This window comes from Lacerta agilis, chromosome 5 (assembly GCF_009819535.1).
Source record: "Lacerta agilis isolate rLacAgi1 chromosome 5, rLacAgi1.pri, whole genome shotgun sequence".
Classification (NCBI taxonomy): domain Eukaryota; kingdom Metazoa; phylum Chordata; class Lepidosauria; order Squamata; family Lacertidae; genus Lacerta; species Lacerta agilis.
The window spans coordinates 69,930,755-69,948,019 of NC_046316.1; the positions used below are offsets into that span (position 1 = coordinate 69,930,755).

Below are 17,265 nucleotides of genomic sequence, written 5' to 3' on the forward strand. Positions count from 1 at the left end.
TATCTATAAGGGGTGGGGACTCTTTGCACCTATATTATTATTATTATTATTATTATTATTATTATTATTATTATTTTGCTTTATTCATAAAATGTCTCCAAGCAACTTACAAACACAATAGAAACACTAAATTGATTGCGATAATCACAATAAAAAACCCTAAAAAACACAAACACATATATACACAAATAAATGGCAGGTCTAGCAGATCCTGCCAGATATGTACATTTTTTTAAAAAAAAAAATTATAGGAGATTCATTGCGGGAGAAGCATTCTGTCTAAACCAAGCTATGCATAAAGTATTACAGTGGAAGAAAACCTTAAGCCTTCAAAGCTAGGATTTTCTTTGCCCTCGACATGCCTTAAAGGAGGTCAGCCACAATTTCCGTTTCTCCCTCTTCCTCGTAAGCACTGGGCTGTAGGCAGCTGACAGCTGCAGTGTGAGCTTCAGCAAACCTGGGGCCAGAGCTAAATGGAATGCTGGGGCAGATCAAGAGGCGAGTCAGTACAAAGTCATGGATGGTTACAGGCTGGGTACAGCCAAGGCATCCATACAAAGGGATGGACAATGAGGACAGAACAGGGCCAGCCCACTCGTGAGGCAAGCCGAAGCAGCTGCCTCGGGAGGCACCCACCCCACATGTGCCTCACCTGCCCTGTTGCTAGTGGACAAGTGGCACCGGCGTCAGCCCAATTTTCACCGAAACCTACCATCGGCGCTGCCACTTTCTCCTGCTACCCCACAATTTAGTTAAGAGATGCTTTGGTGATGGCAGCACAGCCATGGCAGCAGAGTGGCACAACACTTCTCATTTCACTTCAAGCAGTGGAATGGGATGCACCATCCATGCGACATGGTACTGGATATGTAAGTGGATAGGATGACTGGAAGACTGGGGCAAGGATTAGGCATGTGGTCAGGCTACCTGTAACACTAGGGGCAAGGCTACACATCCATAGCAAGGTCCAGGCCTGTCCTGGAAGTATTTAAAGCCAGTCCAGAACAGATGTGGGACCTGGGAGAATATCATTTTGTATTCTGCCTCCTCCATCACTTCAAAGCCCAGAAAATTCTCGCTCTAGCAAATGGGGACACTCAAGAACGGTGAACAGTATCAGTATCGAACTTTGTTTCGTTCACAGACCAGCATAAGATAAAAAATACGGATAAAATGAACACATAAGACTTAAAACAGATAAGGGATAAAAACTAGTATTTAAAAGGTGGTTATATCATACATAACTTAAAAAGATAGAAACAAGGACAAGAACAATTAACACTTCAAGAAACCATCACCCAAACTGAGTTTGTTACAGAATTAGCAGGTGACATTTCTGAGAGTTTGTTAGTCTAGAGAAAATACTAAGTAACCCTTTGACCTTGTGGTCTTGCTGGATACAGTGGTTGCCACTATGCCAGGAGTAATGCCAATGCAATGTAACCCCTTTAGGGATTAATGCGTCTGTGTTATTCAACATGGGAGTGCAGCTGCACCTGAAAACCTACCTCCTAGCTTGCAATGTGAAGAGCAGGACTGTCAGTACTGACAGAGCCTTTGCATAGACACACAGCTGCACGTATGAAACTTCCATGTGATCGGGAACCTGGCATCATCAGGGCTTAGGGTCACGCGGAAGCCTTCACATGCACACCTGTATGTGCAAGGGCTCCATCACAATAGATGGTTGCGCTGATAACACAAAGGCTACAGGGCAGTACTTATCAGCTTATCAGCGCATGAAAGCCTGCAGTGGGCTATGCTTGTAATGCACTCAGCAATGAAGCAAAATGCACAAGAAGAGCTGCAGAAATAAGAGCGAATGGAGCAAGGCCAACAGTCATTCTTGCAGCATCTCTGGCCACACTGCTGCCATGCACAACTCATCGCTGTACACGCTAACTCCGCAGAAGTCATTGCAGAAGCATCATGAAGGCATAGATGGCAAGAACAACACAGTTTTTGCCCTGGCTACCAAAAAATGTCCAAGGCAGCTGCCACTGTTTTGTTGCAATAAGCACTAATGTGAGAGCTGTCCTAAACATTTCCTCTAATGAATTATTACTGTGTATGATTCTGCTGGCCTGGATCCTATGTGGGTCAGCTGAAGAACTATCAGCACCAGGCTTTAGGCAATTACAACAGAGCCAAGCTCAAGTACCTGCAGGGTTGAGATTCTGTGCTACCAGAGAGACGGCCTCATGATTCAAGGTATCATTCAGAAGGGGGCTGTCTATAGACATTTCTCTAGCTAAGATCAAAGCTAATTTTCAATCCAAAGAGAGGAGGAGGTGGAGAGACAGGGTAGCAAGCAGGCTGGAGGCAGAGTACCAGTAGATAGCAAGCCATATAGACATGCACTAAATAAAAATGCCTAGGAAAGAAACAACCCCATGATCCTATAAATAGCAGTGCATTTATACAAGACTGTATACAATGCAACAATGGAACAATCCACTAAAACATTCCACTTTCCATTTGTCTGGAAAATCTCTGCCCTTAAGAACAACGATGCAAAGCTTTGACTGTAACCATAATATTTTTTCATTAATATTTAGTTTCTATGGAGCAGCTTTCCTAAATAAAGTGCATCCTACGTATTACAGTATCTCAATAGTTCACACACCAGCAGACCAATATTGTTAAAGTTGGAGGATAAAGGTTAAGAGACAGTGGCTTCCAGCTCATAGCCCATGTTTTCACCACTTCAGATGGGACCGTCAATGTGGCAGTACCCTTGCTCAAAGGAAATTGATACACTGCAGTATCTCAGTCCAGGCAATCTTTTATTTAATAAACCTAGATTTCTTTTGACTAAATAACAAAGGCAAATAATTTATAATCAGGAAAGTCATTCTGAATGACATGTTTAAATGGTTTACAATGTACTGCAAATATAAATAACACAATGTCGGCAGCACTGAAAATCCCTTCAAAACTGACAGCATCCATTAAAATCCAGTGCCCAGCCACATTTTAGATTTATGGTTAATAAATTAACAAATTAATCACGATGATTTGTCAGTTAATGTTTCCTGCTCTATGAAAAAAATGAGAGGAATATGCAATAAACTATCTGTGATAACCGATTGCATCCAACACCCTGCACCCAAAATGGAGAGAAAAACATTGTTTCTTTGGCCTATGCCTAAGGTCAGGGCCAGCCCTATCATTAGGTAGAATGAGGTGGGCACCTCAGGCAGATGATTTTGGGTATACTGAAAGGGCAGCATATTGTCAGTTATTTAATTTATCACTGTTGTATTTTTGCTGCCAGGAAAGGGAAAGGTACTTTGGAGATCTTCTTCCCCAAGTGTCAAGATAACTTCATCAGGCTTGGGTACTATGCATATAAGGGATGCTGGTGGCACTGTAGTCAAAACCACTGGGCCCCTTGGGCTTGCCAATCAGAAGTTTGGCAGTTCGAATCTGTGTGACGGGGTGAGGTCTTGTTGCTCTGTCCCAGCTTCTGCCAACCTAGCAGTTTGAAAGCATACCAGTGTGAGTAGATAAATAGGTACCATAGCTGCAGGAAGGTAGACGACATTTCCATGCGCTCTGGCTTCCGTCACTGTGTTCCATTGCACCAGAAGCGGTTTAGATATGCTGGCCACGTAACCCAAAAAGCTGACTGTGGACAAAGCCAGCTCCCCTGCCTGAAGCAAGATGAGTGACGCACCCCATAGTCGCTTTTGACTGGACTTAATATTCCAGGGGTAATTTACCTTTTTACCTTTACCACTACACATGTTAACATCAAGAGTGGGGATGTTATTTGTTGGTCTGCTTCAGACAACAAAATATATTGGACTAGCTCTGTATAAGGTAGTACAGCTGACCAGACCAGACCAGTGGCTTTTGGAAACAGCAAGGACCAGCTTTTGGAGACGGTGGGGATCAGCACAGACCCAACAAGTTATTTAGCCAAGAGCAAAATATGGACCAACAACTACATATAGCTGTTTGAGCAGCAGTATCTACAAGAATATTTCTAAGTGAAAGATTTTAACCTCCCAGCATATCGGTAACTCCCCTAAGAAATCACTCCAAGAAAGCAAACCACATGGGAAAACAGATGCTAAAAATCTGAATTGTGCTCGGGACCATTGCGGGATGTCAAGAACCTGCTTCACCTCATTCACCAATGTCTACACCCTGGTTTTTAAGCTCTCTGTACCCTTCATAGCCATCTCCTGCATATCAGTTATGAAGCACAATGACGAATAATGTGAATACAAAGATGCAACAAGTGTAGTGACTGAGCAAAGCCACAGATGACACTGCAACATAACATTATAAATTGATAACACTGACCTGATTTGGAGCCATGCAAGCATCGGTGTGGTGCCTCCTCCAAACACCCAGACTGTGAAGAACACAATTAGTAAGGTGGTAGTCAACATCATTTGCTTAGGCTGAGAGTTGGTGTCCCGGATAGCCAGTGCAAATGCAATCGCACCACGTAAACCTTCAGAAGAGCAGGGTTGGGGGTGCATGGCAGGTGGGAGAGAAAGAAAACAATTTATTTCATTGTATTCATAAAATTTATATACCACTTGATTGTACAAAAAAGCCCAACAACCACAAAGAAGTTTACAAAAAGAATAAAACAACCAGTGAAGAAACCGCTGAAAACAACTATTTGAAACATTCAAAATTCAACCCCCTCCCTTCCAGGCCTGCTGTATGATAAGCTGAAAATTGTATTAAAATATGTGTCAACATTCTGCATGTCTGGATAGGCTTGCCTGAACAAAAATGTGTGTAGCAAGTGCCGAAAAGGGTACAGGGAGGGCATCAGCATTATGTCAATAAGGAGTTCCAAAGTGTGGGTGTTACAACAATAAAAGATAATTTTTTTACAAATGTGGGATATTATGTGTTACCCAGACCAGGGCTTAACCTTGGACTAGGGATGAGTGAGGAATTTGCTTTAGTCTGCATTTAAAGGAGAACCTTCCTAATTTGTATTTCCTGAAATAATGTTTCAAGGGTGAAGAACGTTTGGCTCTCCAGATGTTGTCAGACTACAACTCCCATCATGCCTGATGATTCACAATGCTGTCTGAGGCAGATTGGAGTTGGGATTCCAATAACATTTGGAAGGTCACTGATTCCTTACCATCCCTGCAATATTTGAACTGAAACACAGCATCCTTTGAAAATTGCACTTTGAATTTTGCAATGGGGTACTTCAGCCAAGACATACCCATATACTTTATGGGAATCCCCCAGAGATGGGTGACCAAACATGTGTGAAGCAAAGTATCTTGAAAAGTGGCGTTGAAAGCCCACTTGAACAAAAGCCTGTCACATCTCTTCTAAAAACATGCTCAAAAATCTGCATGATGTTTTATTATCTGTTTATTCAGCTGCCTTGCAGAGTGCCTTTTTGTCAAAGAAAGAGGCTCCTCTGAAATGCGAATGCCATGTGGATTTATTATTGGAATGCTCAGAGCACAATATTCTGGGAACAAAAGCACAGCTCTCGAACGTGGAAAGGCAAGGGTCTGTTTCATGCTTCCATTTTAGAAATCTATGATTGTGGCTCTTTGGGGAGGAAGAGGAAACAGTGCCAAAACCCATTTTCTTTTTAGATGTTTGTGTTTCTGCATAGGAAGAATCACATTTCATTTATACACTGCTGTTTAACTTGTACGCAATAAACTTTACAACATTTTAGGGGTGGGGAGAATCTATTCCGCTTCAGCAGAAACATGCATAAAAACAAATATCGCAATGTCAGTAAGTCATGTTTTTGGCATTTTTCTCATGGCAGGTAGAATCCTATTTATAACCCAACTGATAATTCCTTTGGACTGCCCTCCCCCTTCAGTTGAATTCGCTTCCAAGGGATGGTGCTGAAGTTTCAGGGTTGGTGTCTGGGCTTGGCAATATCAGGCATCTACTAAGGTCCATGACCCACTGTCAACCCCTTGGAATTTCCTGGTCTTGCTCCTCCTCCTTGTGCTTGATGCCCTCTCCAAGCATGGAAGCAGTGTCAAGAGTGAGGAGAGGGAATATCTTTGGCTTGCCTTGTGCTTTCCCTCTGGGTCAGGGGTGTGCAGAACCTCAGGCCTAGGCCTGTTTATTTGGTCCTTGGGACTCTCCCCAAACCACACCTCCTCCCAGAGGCCACACCCTCCTTGAGTGCTTTTGCCTAGCTGGAATTTGCCCTTGAACTGTGATAACGACTCTTGTCTGGAAGGAGGACGGAAATATGCGTGGTGTGTGCAGAAACCTTCAACTTTTGCTGGACTATATAACCCACCATACAAAGTCAAGAGTCATCCTTGTTAAAGAGCAAATGTTCAACGAGCAAACATTCGCCATTGCAATGCAATGAGTAATTTTCCAGAAGGATTTTAAATGTTTGGTTTTTAAACTATAAGGTGAAGCTGCTTTAGCAATGTTATAACTAAGGCAAAGTTATGCACCTACTGAGACCAAATAAAACAGCAGAAAGATAATAATGGGGGAGAGCCAGATCCATGCATCAAAAGTTCCCCATAGGGTGGTAATAAGTATGTTAAGCATGAGCCAAATGGTATGCCACATTTACAAAAGCACCCCCTCCCCAGGCCTGGGCACATTAAAAAAATAACAGTGTTTTGCACATGTAAAAGGCTTTTTAGCATGCCTACATTATTGTTTTATGCGGGGGATACACTGTAAATTGTGAAGCCCACATAATGAGCAAGTCCTTTAAATTAAATAGGTAATTCAAGCAAGATGCGGAGAACGTTTTACAGATATTTATGAATTTTATTTAAGCCTCCCATCACTCCAGTGAAGAGAAGTATGTTAGATTTGTTTCTCCAACCAATAAAAAGCAGCTGCACCTAGAAAATCATAAGGTTGCCTCTAAATTGTGCTGAATAATACTGAGAGTGCCCATCTGGGGCAGGAAACGAAACCACTTTATCCAAATGAATTTCCAAGAGCTCTTAGGGTGCAATAATAATTTAAATTAAAATCTTTCCATAAAAAGGGATTTACAATCCTGTTTTTTTATAAACATGACACGTAATTTGCACTCATGTGCGCTCATTTTGGGGCTTTAAATCACCAAGAAAATTTCAGAGAAACATTGCTTTAGATTCTGTTTGTGCCTTGTGGTCCCAACTATGTCAGCTTGCTGAATAATTGCAAAGTACTGTGCATATTAAGACTCAAGGATTTGTCTATTTCTATTTAGGTACAGTAGGTCGTAATGAAGTCATGAAGCTCACTGCGTGACCTTGGGCCATTCACCACCTCTCAGCCTATCTCTCTGTATAATTCCCAATTTTCTTTTTGGTCTGGGCTCAGGCACTTCACCTTGCAGTGACACCGACATGAAGTGGTGCAATGGGCACATGCCTCTCCCAGTTACTTATTCATTTATTTACCAAGGGAATTTTTTTGCCTTACAAAATAAAGCAAGCATCCATTAACTATTATAGCCACAAAGGCTGTAGTGCTAAAACAAGTAGCATAAATCAGAAAACTGAGCTAAAACAATTTAATGTTTACAAAAAGTCTGGGAAAAGAAGAAGTTCCTTTTCTGGTGTGCAGAGGTGGGAAACCAAGATGATCAAGGGTCTGGAAACCAGGACTTGTGAGGAATGGTTGAGGGAGCTGGGTATGTTTAGCCTGGAAAAGAGGAGACTGAGAGGAGATATGATAGCCATCTTCAAATATCTTAAGGGCTGTCACATCGAAGAGGGAGCATGCTTTCTTTCTTCTACTCTGGAGGGTAGGACTCGAACCAATGGCTTCAAGTTGCAATAAAGGAGATTCCGGCTAAACATTCAGAAAAACTTGCTGACAGTAAGAGCTGTTCAGCAGTGGAACAGACTCTCACAAGAGGTGGTGGACTCTCCTTCCTTGGAGGTTTTTAAACAGAGGTTGGATGGCCATCTGTCTTGGATGCTTTGGTTGAGATTCCTGCATTGCAGGGAGTTGGACTAAATGGCCCTTTGGTCCCTCCCAACTCTATGATTCTATGATTTTAAGAAAGGAGAACAGCAGTCAGCCTTGAAGTTGAAGTGGCCCATCAACACTTAGCACCTGGAATAAAGACTGAGCAGGCACACTGTTGACCTGGTTACAGTCTTCCCCATCAGGGTGAGATGTACTGTATTGCAACTTAAATTACAGCAATCATTCTCAATTTGCGCCTATACATACAAATTATCACAATTAATCTTCAAAATACATAATAAAATACTATTTTTGAGGAAATGAAAATAGCTTATGCATTTTAAATGCAAATCCATGTCCTTTGTCCTCTTTTTGGGCAATAGCCCACTGTAGCCATTAAAGAAAATGGCGGTGAAACATCCAGCAATTATATATATATTAAGATAATGAATTCGGTGCTCACATTATGTATTAGGTCATCATGTTGTGGAGAAGAGAGATATGCATGCTCATATCTGCACCACTTGAAGCCTCCACCCGCTCAGGATATGTTTTAAACTGGCCACTGTTCCACCAAAGGAAGCATGGTGCTTGCATCAATCAACTTCCAAGATGAGGCAGTCCTCTCCAAATAGGACAGGGGAGAGGCTGCCATTTAGCAGTATGTTTATGCTGTGTTACTTTCATTTCCCCAGCTAAGCTGCTGCTTTCAAGTCCACTTCATAAACTTTCATAATGGGCAGGCAGCACCTTGGTAATTAAAATGATTAAAATCATTACTGTATATCATCAGAGGACAGAGGCAAGGCTTTCTGAAGTGATGATAAATCTTTCCAGTCAATGTGGATCACGGAGTAGCTCCCTTTTCTTTGTGTCTAGTAAACCACCCCTCCCACCCCTTTTCCTTGGAAGAAAATTGCATCCTTCCATGCCCATTTCTCTTCTCAGCAAGCGGCAGAAGCCATCGACTCACCTGAGAACATCATCATATGTTGGAAATTCCTGGGAATCTTTTGTTTTCGGCCCAAGTTGAGAATGAAAGAAATTGGGTATATATTACAGGCTCTTGCTATGAAAATTGCCACCTACATCATGGGGAGTGAGAAGTTAAGGAAAATAAGGTGGAAAATGACAAAACTAGATGAAGATGTGCCCAGTGCATGATCTAAAACAAACAGAAGAATGATCACTTTATGAGACTGTGGTGCAGGAACAGAATGAATATTTTCATAGCTTACCCAGAATTGCTTCTTTTCCCAGGGTTTTTTCCTGTCTTCTCTTGAACATCACTTTCACCCCCTCCCCATTTCAACTACTCTAAATTCATGTTCCATCTTTGTCAAAGACAACAGCAATCTCTCTAAGAAACCCTTCGCTTGCTATAAATTGTTCAGGCGCCAACAGTATTATTTCCTCAAACAGTAATTCAGGAAGGATAAATGTACTTTGAGACATGATTACTGTCTCATTTCCTCACAATTCATATTGTATCTGTCTAGGATTCTCCACGCTGGCGTCTGCCCCCCACCTTCCAATTATTTTTGTAGGGTTCAGAAAATTGTGTTGGTTTTCTCATTATCCCTCTGTGCATCTAATGCCAAAGTTGCTTTAATAGCAATTTTAGATGAAATAAGGACATTTTACAGAAAAGAATAGAAAAAAGCAAAATTACATCTCTTAACTGTACACAGATACCCTGCTGGAAGGAGATTTCTTCCAAGACCTCACCCTATGTATCAGGGCTCTTCTTCACCATACTGGAAGCTTTAACTGTACAATAGACACAGGCGGAAGAGAGCAACTCCTGTGGCAAACTTTAGAAACAGTATCTTGGTGGAGATTTGAGAAGCATATAGATGGTGAACCTGTGGTCTTCCAGATGATGTTGGACTCCTGACATCCCCAACTAGCATAGCTATTGGTCTGAAATGATGGGGGCTAGTTCAGCTATACCTTCATCTCTGATTTAGGTCAAAATACAGTATCTCCACCTGTTTATTGTATATTCAGTGAATTGGTCCATGTGGACAGTGTGACAAATGTATGTGTGTGTATTAAGAAGTTCATGTTGGTTGCTTATAAATGTTGTTTTCAAAAAATGTGTTTTAGCAAACATCAGTGCTCTTCATCAGTGGCTGTTAGTCATGTTGGCTGTATGCTACCTCCATGGTCAGAGTCAATATGGCTCTGAATGCCAGCTACAGGACAGTCACAATGGGAGAGTGCTACTGAGCTAACCTCCTGCTTGTTGGCTTCTCAAGAGACATCTGACTGGTGACCGTGGGGTAACAGTATGCTGGGCTAGATATGGCTTTTCTCTGATACAGCAAGGCTCTTTCCCATATGCTCTTATAATCTCAATACAGCTGGGCAAGCATTCCTGAAATACAGCACTAGGCTGCTTTTTCACTTTATGCAGAACATCAGTAGGGGACAAAAGACCCGGCCATGTGTACTTTGGGTGCAACCTAAAACAATCCATGCTTGGGAGCAATACACAGGGGGTCTGTGGTACCAGTGCAGGGGGATGAGATTCATTGATGGACATCTTCATGCAGAAAAAGTTCCCTGAAGTTTGAAAACCATCTGCAGGATGAAATATCAAACACATTACACAGGGGATAGTGTTACAATATATGTTTTGAGGCTGTGATTCAGTTGCTCATAAAGAATAGAATAAAATAAAAGGTTATGGGTCCAATTAAAAATATGGAACAGATTTTCTGGAGAGAGATTGATTTTGGCCATCCCAAGTGTTCTTGGATATAGAAAATAGTTACAATCTTTTTTTCCTTTTTTTTTGCATACGGAGAAAGATATCTGGATTCTGGCTTATATCAAGAATTATAGGATTAATTGCACACCATACATTGAGTTTTCCACACCATATATTTGCTGGTACCTTAAAAAAAGGATACAAATGCTCCAAATATAAACAGTGCATTGAAGATGTGATTTTGGAATGTGAACAATGCTAATCCCATATAACAGAAGATAACATTCTCAGCCAAAAAGTTCATGAACTCGAACAACTGAAACGAGAAAGGGGAAAAAACCAACACCCCATTATCATCTGGGTTTGCAGTTTAGGAATGGACTTTCATGAAATGATCCACAAAACATCTAGTACATAGATTTTTGGTTTTTTTTAAAAAAACATTTAATCTCAGTACTGAAGGTTCCAAGCAATGGTCCCAGTGAATGTGGAATAAAACAAAACAAAACCGTAGTGGACTGCTTCTGCTCAGTTGCAGCAGGAGCATAGCCAGGGGTAGTTGTTTTGAGGTTATAATTTAGGAGTTAGGGAAAACTATGCTCTTCGTGCACCACCTTCATCTGTTCCAAAGGAACCAACTACTAGGGGCCAAGGGGTCTTTGGCATCCTTCAATAAAATATTTGAGAGGCCAGGCCCCCCTAAAGTTGATGGGCATTGCCATTCAAATGATGTGTGTGCACTGTGTTGTGTGACTGATTATGTGGGCTGGGGCTTACCCAGGGCCGTCTTACCCATAGGTGCTAGGGGTGTGGGTCACCCGGGCACCGGGCTCTCAGGGGTGCCAGGCTGAGAGTCTGGGGCCTGAGAGTTGGGTCGGAGTGCCACGTGGGCTCTTCTGCTGCGGGCGGCTCTGCGCTGCGAGTTCGGGAATGACCAAGCCAACGAGACTCTGAGGCAGCCGGCCGGCTCTGCCCTCCTGTGCTCCTGGGACTGGGCAACCTGGAGTGGGGGCACTGGGTGGATCTTTGCACCCCGGTGCCACATATGTGTATGCTTAAGACAGCCCTGGGCTTACCTGCCCCTTCCAATATTTTATCCAAGTTGTCACCCCTGATTCCAGGGTTTTCTGGAGCAGATATGTGGGGCACACAGGAGGAATGTGGGAAGAGAAGCAGGCGGGGAAGTTCCGTTGCACAGCTAAAACTTTTGTACAAGCGGAACTGTTTAGTTGTATACCATTCATTGTTTCTGACAAGCTTGCCAGACTTGCATTTTAGGGGCAACAAGTGGCGCTGAGGGTCAATTTCTCTAAACAAAAATCAGGAACCTGTGCTACCGCCACCGTATTCTAATTTCTGCTCAATTTAAGAATGTAAATTTAACATTATTTTTTAAGTTTGGCAACAATTTTACTGCGACAGGATATATACTTTCTTCCATTTGGGAAGGAAGAAAACACAAATCAAGCAATGTCTTTTTCAAGGAAACTTAATAGTCAATTAGCCGAATAGATTATAGTAAGGGGAATCTTTCAGCAGCTGCATGGCCTGATGCAATATCTTCAAATATCAGCAGAAATAAGCTAGAGAAAACTTTAAAAATAAAATAAAATGTATGGCATTGGTCCTTTCCTCGAATTTGCTCTTCTGGACTCATCTTTGTGAGAATCCCAGTTAAAGGGACTTTTGCAGCTGAATGATCTTGTCCCCCAGATGGTTCCTCATTTTGCAAACTCTGTAGATGAGCATTCATAAATCACAGCATTAAAAGGGTTGCTATGGAGACATTTCGCTTTACATTTTCAATGGGGCTTATGTGCTTTTTTAAATCAGTGAAGGATGACAAAGGAAAAGGCAACAGATATAAGAAACATTATTTCAGACAAAGACTGAAGGAAATGAATGGCATAAATGCCACACTTATGTGCAAGAAAATCTTAACTGTGGTTGCAGACACATCAAAGATGCAGAGCTGAGCCGTTGAATAAATATGTTCACCCCAAACAGTAAGGACAAGTTGAACAAGGAATTTGTTTGCTGTAGTATTAAAGGTTTTGGACAGTACAAACTGGGAGAGAAGCCTAAGCTCAGATAACTGGTGGGCACCAGAGATGGGGCCTTTTCAGTGCTGGCTCCATGCTGATGGAACTCCCATCCTAAACAGGTGCATAAGGCTACTATGCAAATAATTTTTAAACAGGCACTGAATATATGTTTTTAAAAATCCCCAACTACTTTTAACTGATAGTTATATCTGGTATTTGAACCTGCTGCTGGCTTTTTAAATGGTATTTTCATTGTCTGTCTTTGAGCAGAAGGGTTTCATTTGGGGCAGCCAGCCAGGGGATTGTTGTGCTGCTCAAGAGATGGACAATTGAGTCTGGTTACATTGGCAGTGCCTAGGCTGAGGTGGAGAGCACAGCTGCCCATTTGCTGCAAGGACAGCTCACGATGACATTTGGGGAATGATCCATGGGCTTGCTTTGAGTGTGCTACAAATCTGTCCATGCCTGTTTGTTGTCTGGTACTACCAGCATTGATGTTGATTCACCCACCCCCCATTTTAGGGAAGAAAAGACTCAAGGACACCGCCAAAGGCCAAAGTTGTGACAAATTGCTACGGGGAAGACAAAACCTGCCAACGCAGGAAAATTTATTCCCGGTTCTTCAACAGCAACCAATCAAAAGACTGTAGCAGCGCCCTCTAAACAGGAAGAAAAAGGTTAACCTGCAAACAGGAAACATTAAACAAAGGGAGGGTTGAGTGGGTGAAGCTCCTGAGCCAACTGCCTGGCTGCTGCTGGCTCCACCCCCTATTTATGCAACTGGCCCCACCTCCCAGCAGTGTAACTTGACTGAACTGAGGCTGGGCGTGAGCGTCCGCAGAGTAACACTGAGAGGCAAGCCAGCCCATACAAACTGGAAAGTTCCCTGTGTCCAAAGCACCGCACGTGATCCTTCAAAGTGCACCCACAGAGTAATGTGTGAGTGCTCATTAAAGTTTTTTGTTTGTTTATGATTCTGTGGTTCAAAGTTAGTTGGGAGTTAGTAGTGCCCCCCCCCCAGCAGCTGCATGTGGAGGAGCGGAGACGCGAACCCGGTTCACCAGATTACGAGTCTACCGCTCTTAACCACTACACCACACTGGCCACAAAGCTTTCACTGCTTCGAAATGCAGCCTGTAAGTATTGGAATAAATTAATATATTGAAAACAGGAAGACAATCCTCCATTTAAAATAACATATTGTATTATTATTAAGAGATAATGACAAAAATGTGCATTTCCAGTTATTAAGGGGAGTTTTCTGTTAAGGGCTTCAACCGAAAAAGAACAGGGGTTGTCTCTGCAAGGAGGGGAGGCTTCCAAAAGGGGAAGGGACCTCTTTCTACTCTCCTGTGCTCCAGAAACCTTCTCCCACTGTGCCTATGCATTTAAAAGTAGTATTATATTTAGGATGGGATAGATAGATATATTGTTACGGTTCTCAACCAGCACATTAGGGTGGGATTTATTTCTTTTTTTTTTTTATAAGAATTTATTGACATTTTTACTTATAACAACATACAACCTTAACCACACCTACATTTATACACATACAAAACAAATACAATTACACATCTAATACAAAAATTGCCATGATTTTTCTTCTTAATTAGACATCTCAAAAAAAAAAAATTCTTTTTCCAATCTTGACAGTTGACTTCCCCTGCCTTTTCACCTTCGAGTTTATATCCATAATCTACTTTTTAACCTCTTCATTTAAAGAAATTAAACTTAATTATATATATAAAGTAAAACATTCATCTTAATCTTCATCTTAGTCTTAATCATCTTAATCTATAAACTTAAACCACTTAAAATGACTTCATTTATACTACATCCTCATAAATCCTCACAAATCATCCTCAACAAATCTATCTCTTCTATCCTTTGAACTGCTGCTAATAACATAGAAACTTGAAATATCTCTTTTCATGTTCAAACAAATAATAAAACAAACTATTGTTGACAGTGTTCACCCTCCGATTTCAAAATACCATAACAGATTGCTTTAGATTTTACTTAATACTTCACCCCACACCCCCTCTGTCCATTCTTCTTCTCCTGATGGCATCAGCACTGGACTTCCATGCAACTTCCCTCTCCCAACGTCCACAGATCCAGGCACAGTCCAAAGCTCTCCTTGCCACGAGCTCCGAGGTATCCAACTCTCCCTCTCTCAGCTTCTCTGGTTCTTTGTAGCATTCCTTTTCTTCTTGTAAATACCTTAATTCTCTGTCCCTGGCCCCCGAGCTCACACCTCGGGGACTGGATATAGCAAATCTTGACATCGCCTTGGGGCTGCCACCCCCAACAAGCGAATTTCCTCTCCGAAGTAGCTCATTCATTTCTTCCCATCTTTCCATCCATCCTCTCAGCTCTTTGACAAGATTTTCTTCCAAAGTGTCAAAAGTTTTGTTAGCCTCCTCTGTGGGCAGTTGGTTCCATTTCAGACCCCCACACAAGACTTTGACTTTTCTGTAAATTAGTTCCACCTTCAAGGCAGTGAGCCTTTGTTCATCTGTTAGTCCAGAGTTCAATACCAGTTCAAGGACGAAACCCAGCATACTGGCAGAGGAGGAGGAAGTGGGTATCATATTTCTTCTCCTGTCTCTTTGTTCGTCGCCATTTTCCTAAGCTGGAGCGCAAACACCGCAACTTTAAATAGAGATATTTTCCGCTAGTTAGCTTCCCAAGAAAAAAGTTTGCCAGTCTCATGTATCGATTTTAGATACTTTATAACCAGTTCTGTGGCAGCAATCCCTCAAATTGGTTAATTTCTTAGGCTCGAAGGGAGGGAGGCAGGCTGCCTTTCTCCTTCCCCCCGGATCGTTCCAAAAACACGATTTCTGCCAAGATTATTTACTCACGACCACCGGGTTCCTTTAGCTCCATTCTTCACAGGTAGAACTTGGACGCTCACCGCGGGCTTTGCCGTCGCATTTGCATCCCGGTTGGGGCATATCCCCGTAAGCCCGGCTCCGTTGTCCCTTCACCCCCACTCCCCCTTTACAGGGGGGCAGGGGAAGGGTTCGGAGCCTCCGCGGGCGCAGCCGGGGAGCCCAGGGTGCGGGACGCTCTTCCCGCACCCCAACCGGAGCCGCGCGCTGCGGTAGCGCGGCTCCTAACCCCCGGGATGGACAAGGCGCTTCAGACCCGAAGCAGCCTTCGACCACCCGGCGATGGCGTCGCCGCCGGAAGTAGGGTGGGATTTATTTCTAACCATGAACAGTAGAGTGTTTTTCACATGACTTAATTGCATTCCATATCACCTCACACTTCCTTTTAATACCTCTGGAAGGCATCTCTGTTGAGCTTTTTTACTAGGAATTTCAGGTGCAGAGATACCAAAGGAGCAGAAATAATTATTTGCGTGGCTATATCCCTCCCTCCCAGGTGAATAATGACACAGGACACATTGAATCGAATTAAATGGGCGTAAAGGCCACAACTTTATTGGTTACGGATGTTGAGCGGTATTGGCTTAGGCATTGGATCCTAACCACTATATCTGCCCCCCAACCCGGGTGTTGGGGGTCCGTGAAGGGTTAACCACCAAGGGCAGCACCCCTGAAGCGTATCAAGGGGAACTGCCCCCGTGATCACCATTGGGGCGTGGCTTAGGCCCTAACCTCCCTAGGCTTCAGACGGGACCACGCCCCCGGAAACCTTTTAAAGGAATACCCTTCCAATGAGGGGCAGGTACGATGTAGCCACAGAAGGAGGTAAATCGCAGCTAAAGAAAACTAAGCAAAAGGCAAAAAACGCTCTAAATAAAAGAACAAAGGAGAGAAGGATCAGCTGCTAAACGGAGAACCGATGTGGCTGGGAGCAGGAAAAGAGAGGGGGAAGGATTCCCGCCGTCTCAAGTTTAAAGGGTCTGTTGGCCCCTCCCCTTGGCTGACCGGATTGGTCAGCCACCGGGGAAAAGCCTCGGGAATCCACCAACTGTGCAGGGGCTAAGTATCAGCCCCTGCACGCGTACTCGGGTCGTGATGCCCACAACGCCACCTCCTGCCGATAGGCGGAAGTGGCTTTATGTAAGTGATGACAGCAGCGTGGATACTACTGGCCCAGAGATAGAAAGAAGATAAAGTCCCGACTAGAGATGAATGGTTGAGGAAGATGGTGGACTCTATGCCGAAACAGCGAATATAACCAGGAAAATCAGAAACAAGGAAGGGAGAAACTTTAACAAGGAATGGGAAATGTTTTACAAATTACCTAAGAGAACACTGTGAACAACTGAAAACTTTGGCAGGATTTGAGTAATGCTTGTAATGTACAAAAAACTAAGGTAAAAATGGATTGTTTTAAGAAAAATAGAGAAAATATATGATGCAGTTGAAAAAGATTGAAAATGGAAACCACGGAAGGGTGGAGGGAAGGCTTAGGATTCAGAGAATTCTAAATGTTGATGATTATGTCTAATGTTTGAATTTAAATGTGTAGTATAAAACTGAATAACTAAGATTATAGATTATAGATAGAAATCAGTCACAAGTGTTGAAACTTTGGCCCTCAGCACATCCACTTATGACCTTGCGGGAGCCATTTCTTCATGGCCTAATTTCATAAGGCTGTGGCATTTGAGTGAATCTG

General features: G+C 42.8%; 1 protein-coding gene across 1 annotated transcript in view; it reads right to left on the minus strand.

Moving 5' to 3' along the window:
• The window catches only part of SLC9A9 (solute carrier family 9 member A9), a 216,589-nt gene that overhangs the window by 96,480 nt on the left and 102,844 nt on the right, over positions 1-17,265 (minus strand). Inside the window, exons 9-11 of the mRNA XM_033148180.1 lie at positions 10,824-10,937; positions 8,879-8,990; positions 4,315-4,468 (exon numbers count right to left, since the gene is read on the minus strand). Of these exons, the coding sequence (XP_033004071.1) occupies positions 4,315-4,468; positions 8,879-8,990; positions 10,824-10,937 (380 nt within the window). The remainder of the gene's footprint in view (positions 1-4,314; positions 4,469-8,878; positions 8,991-10,823; positions 10,938-17,265) is intronic.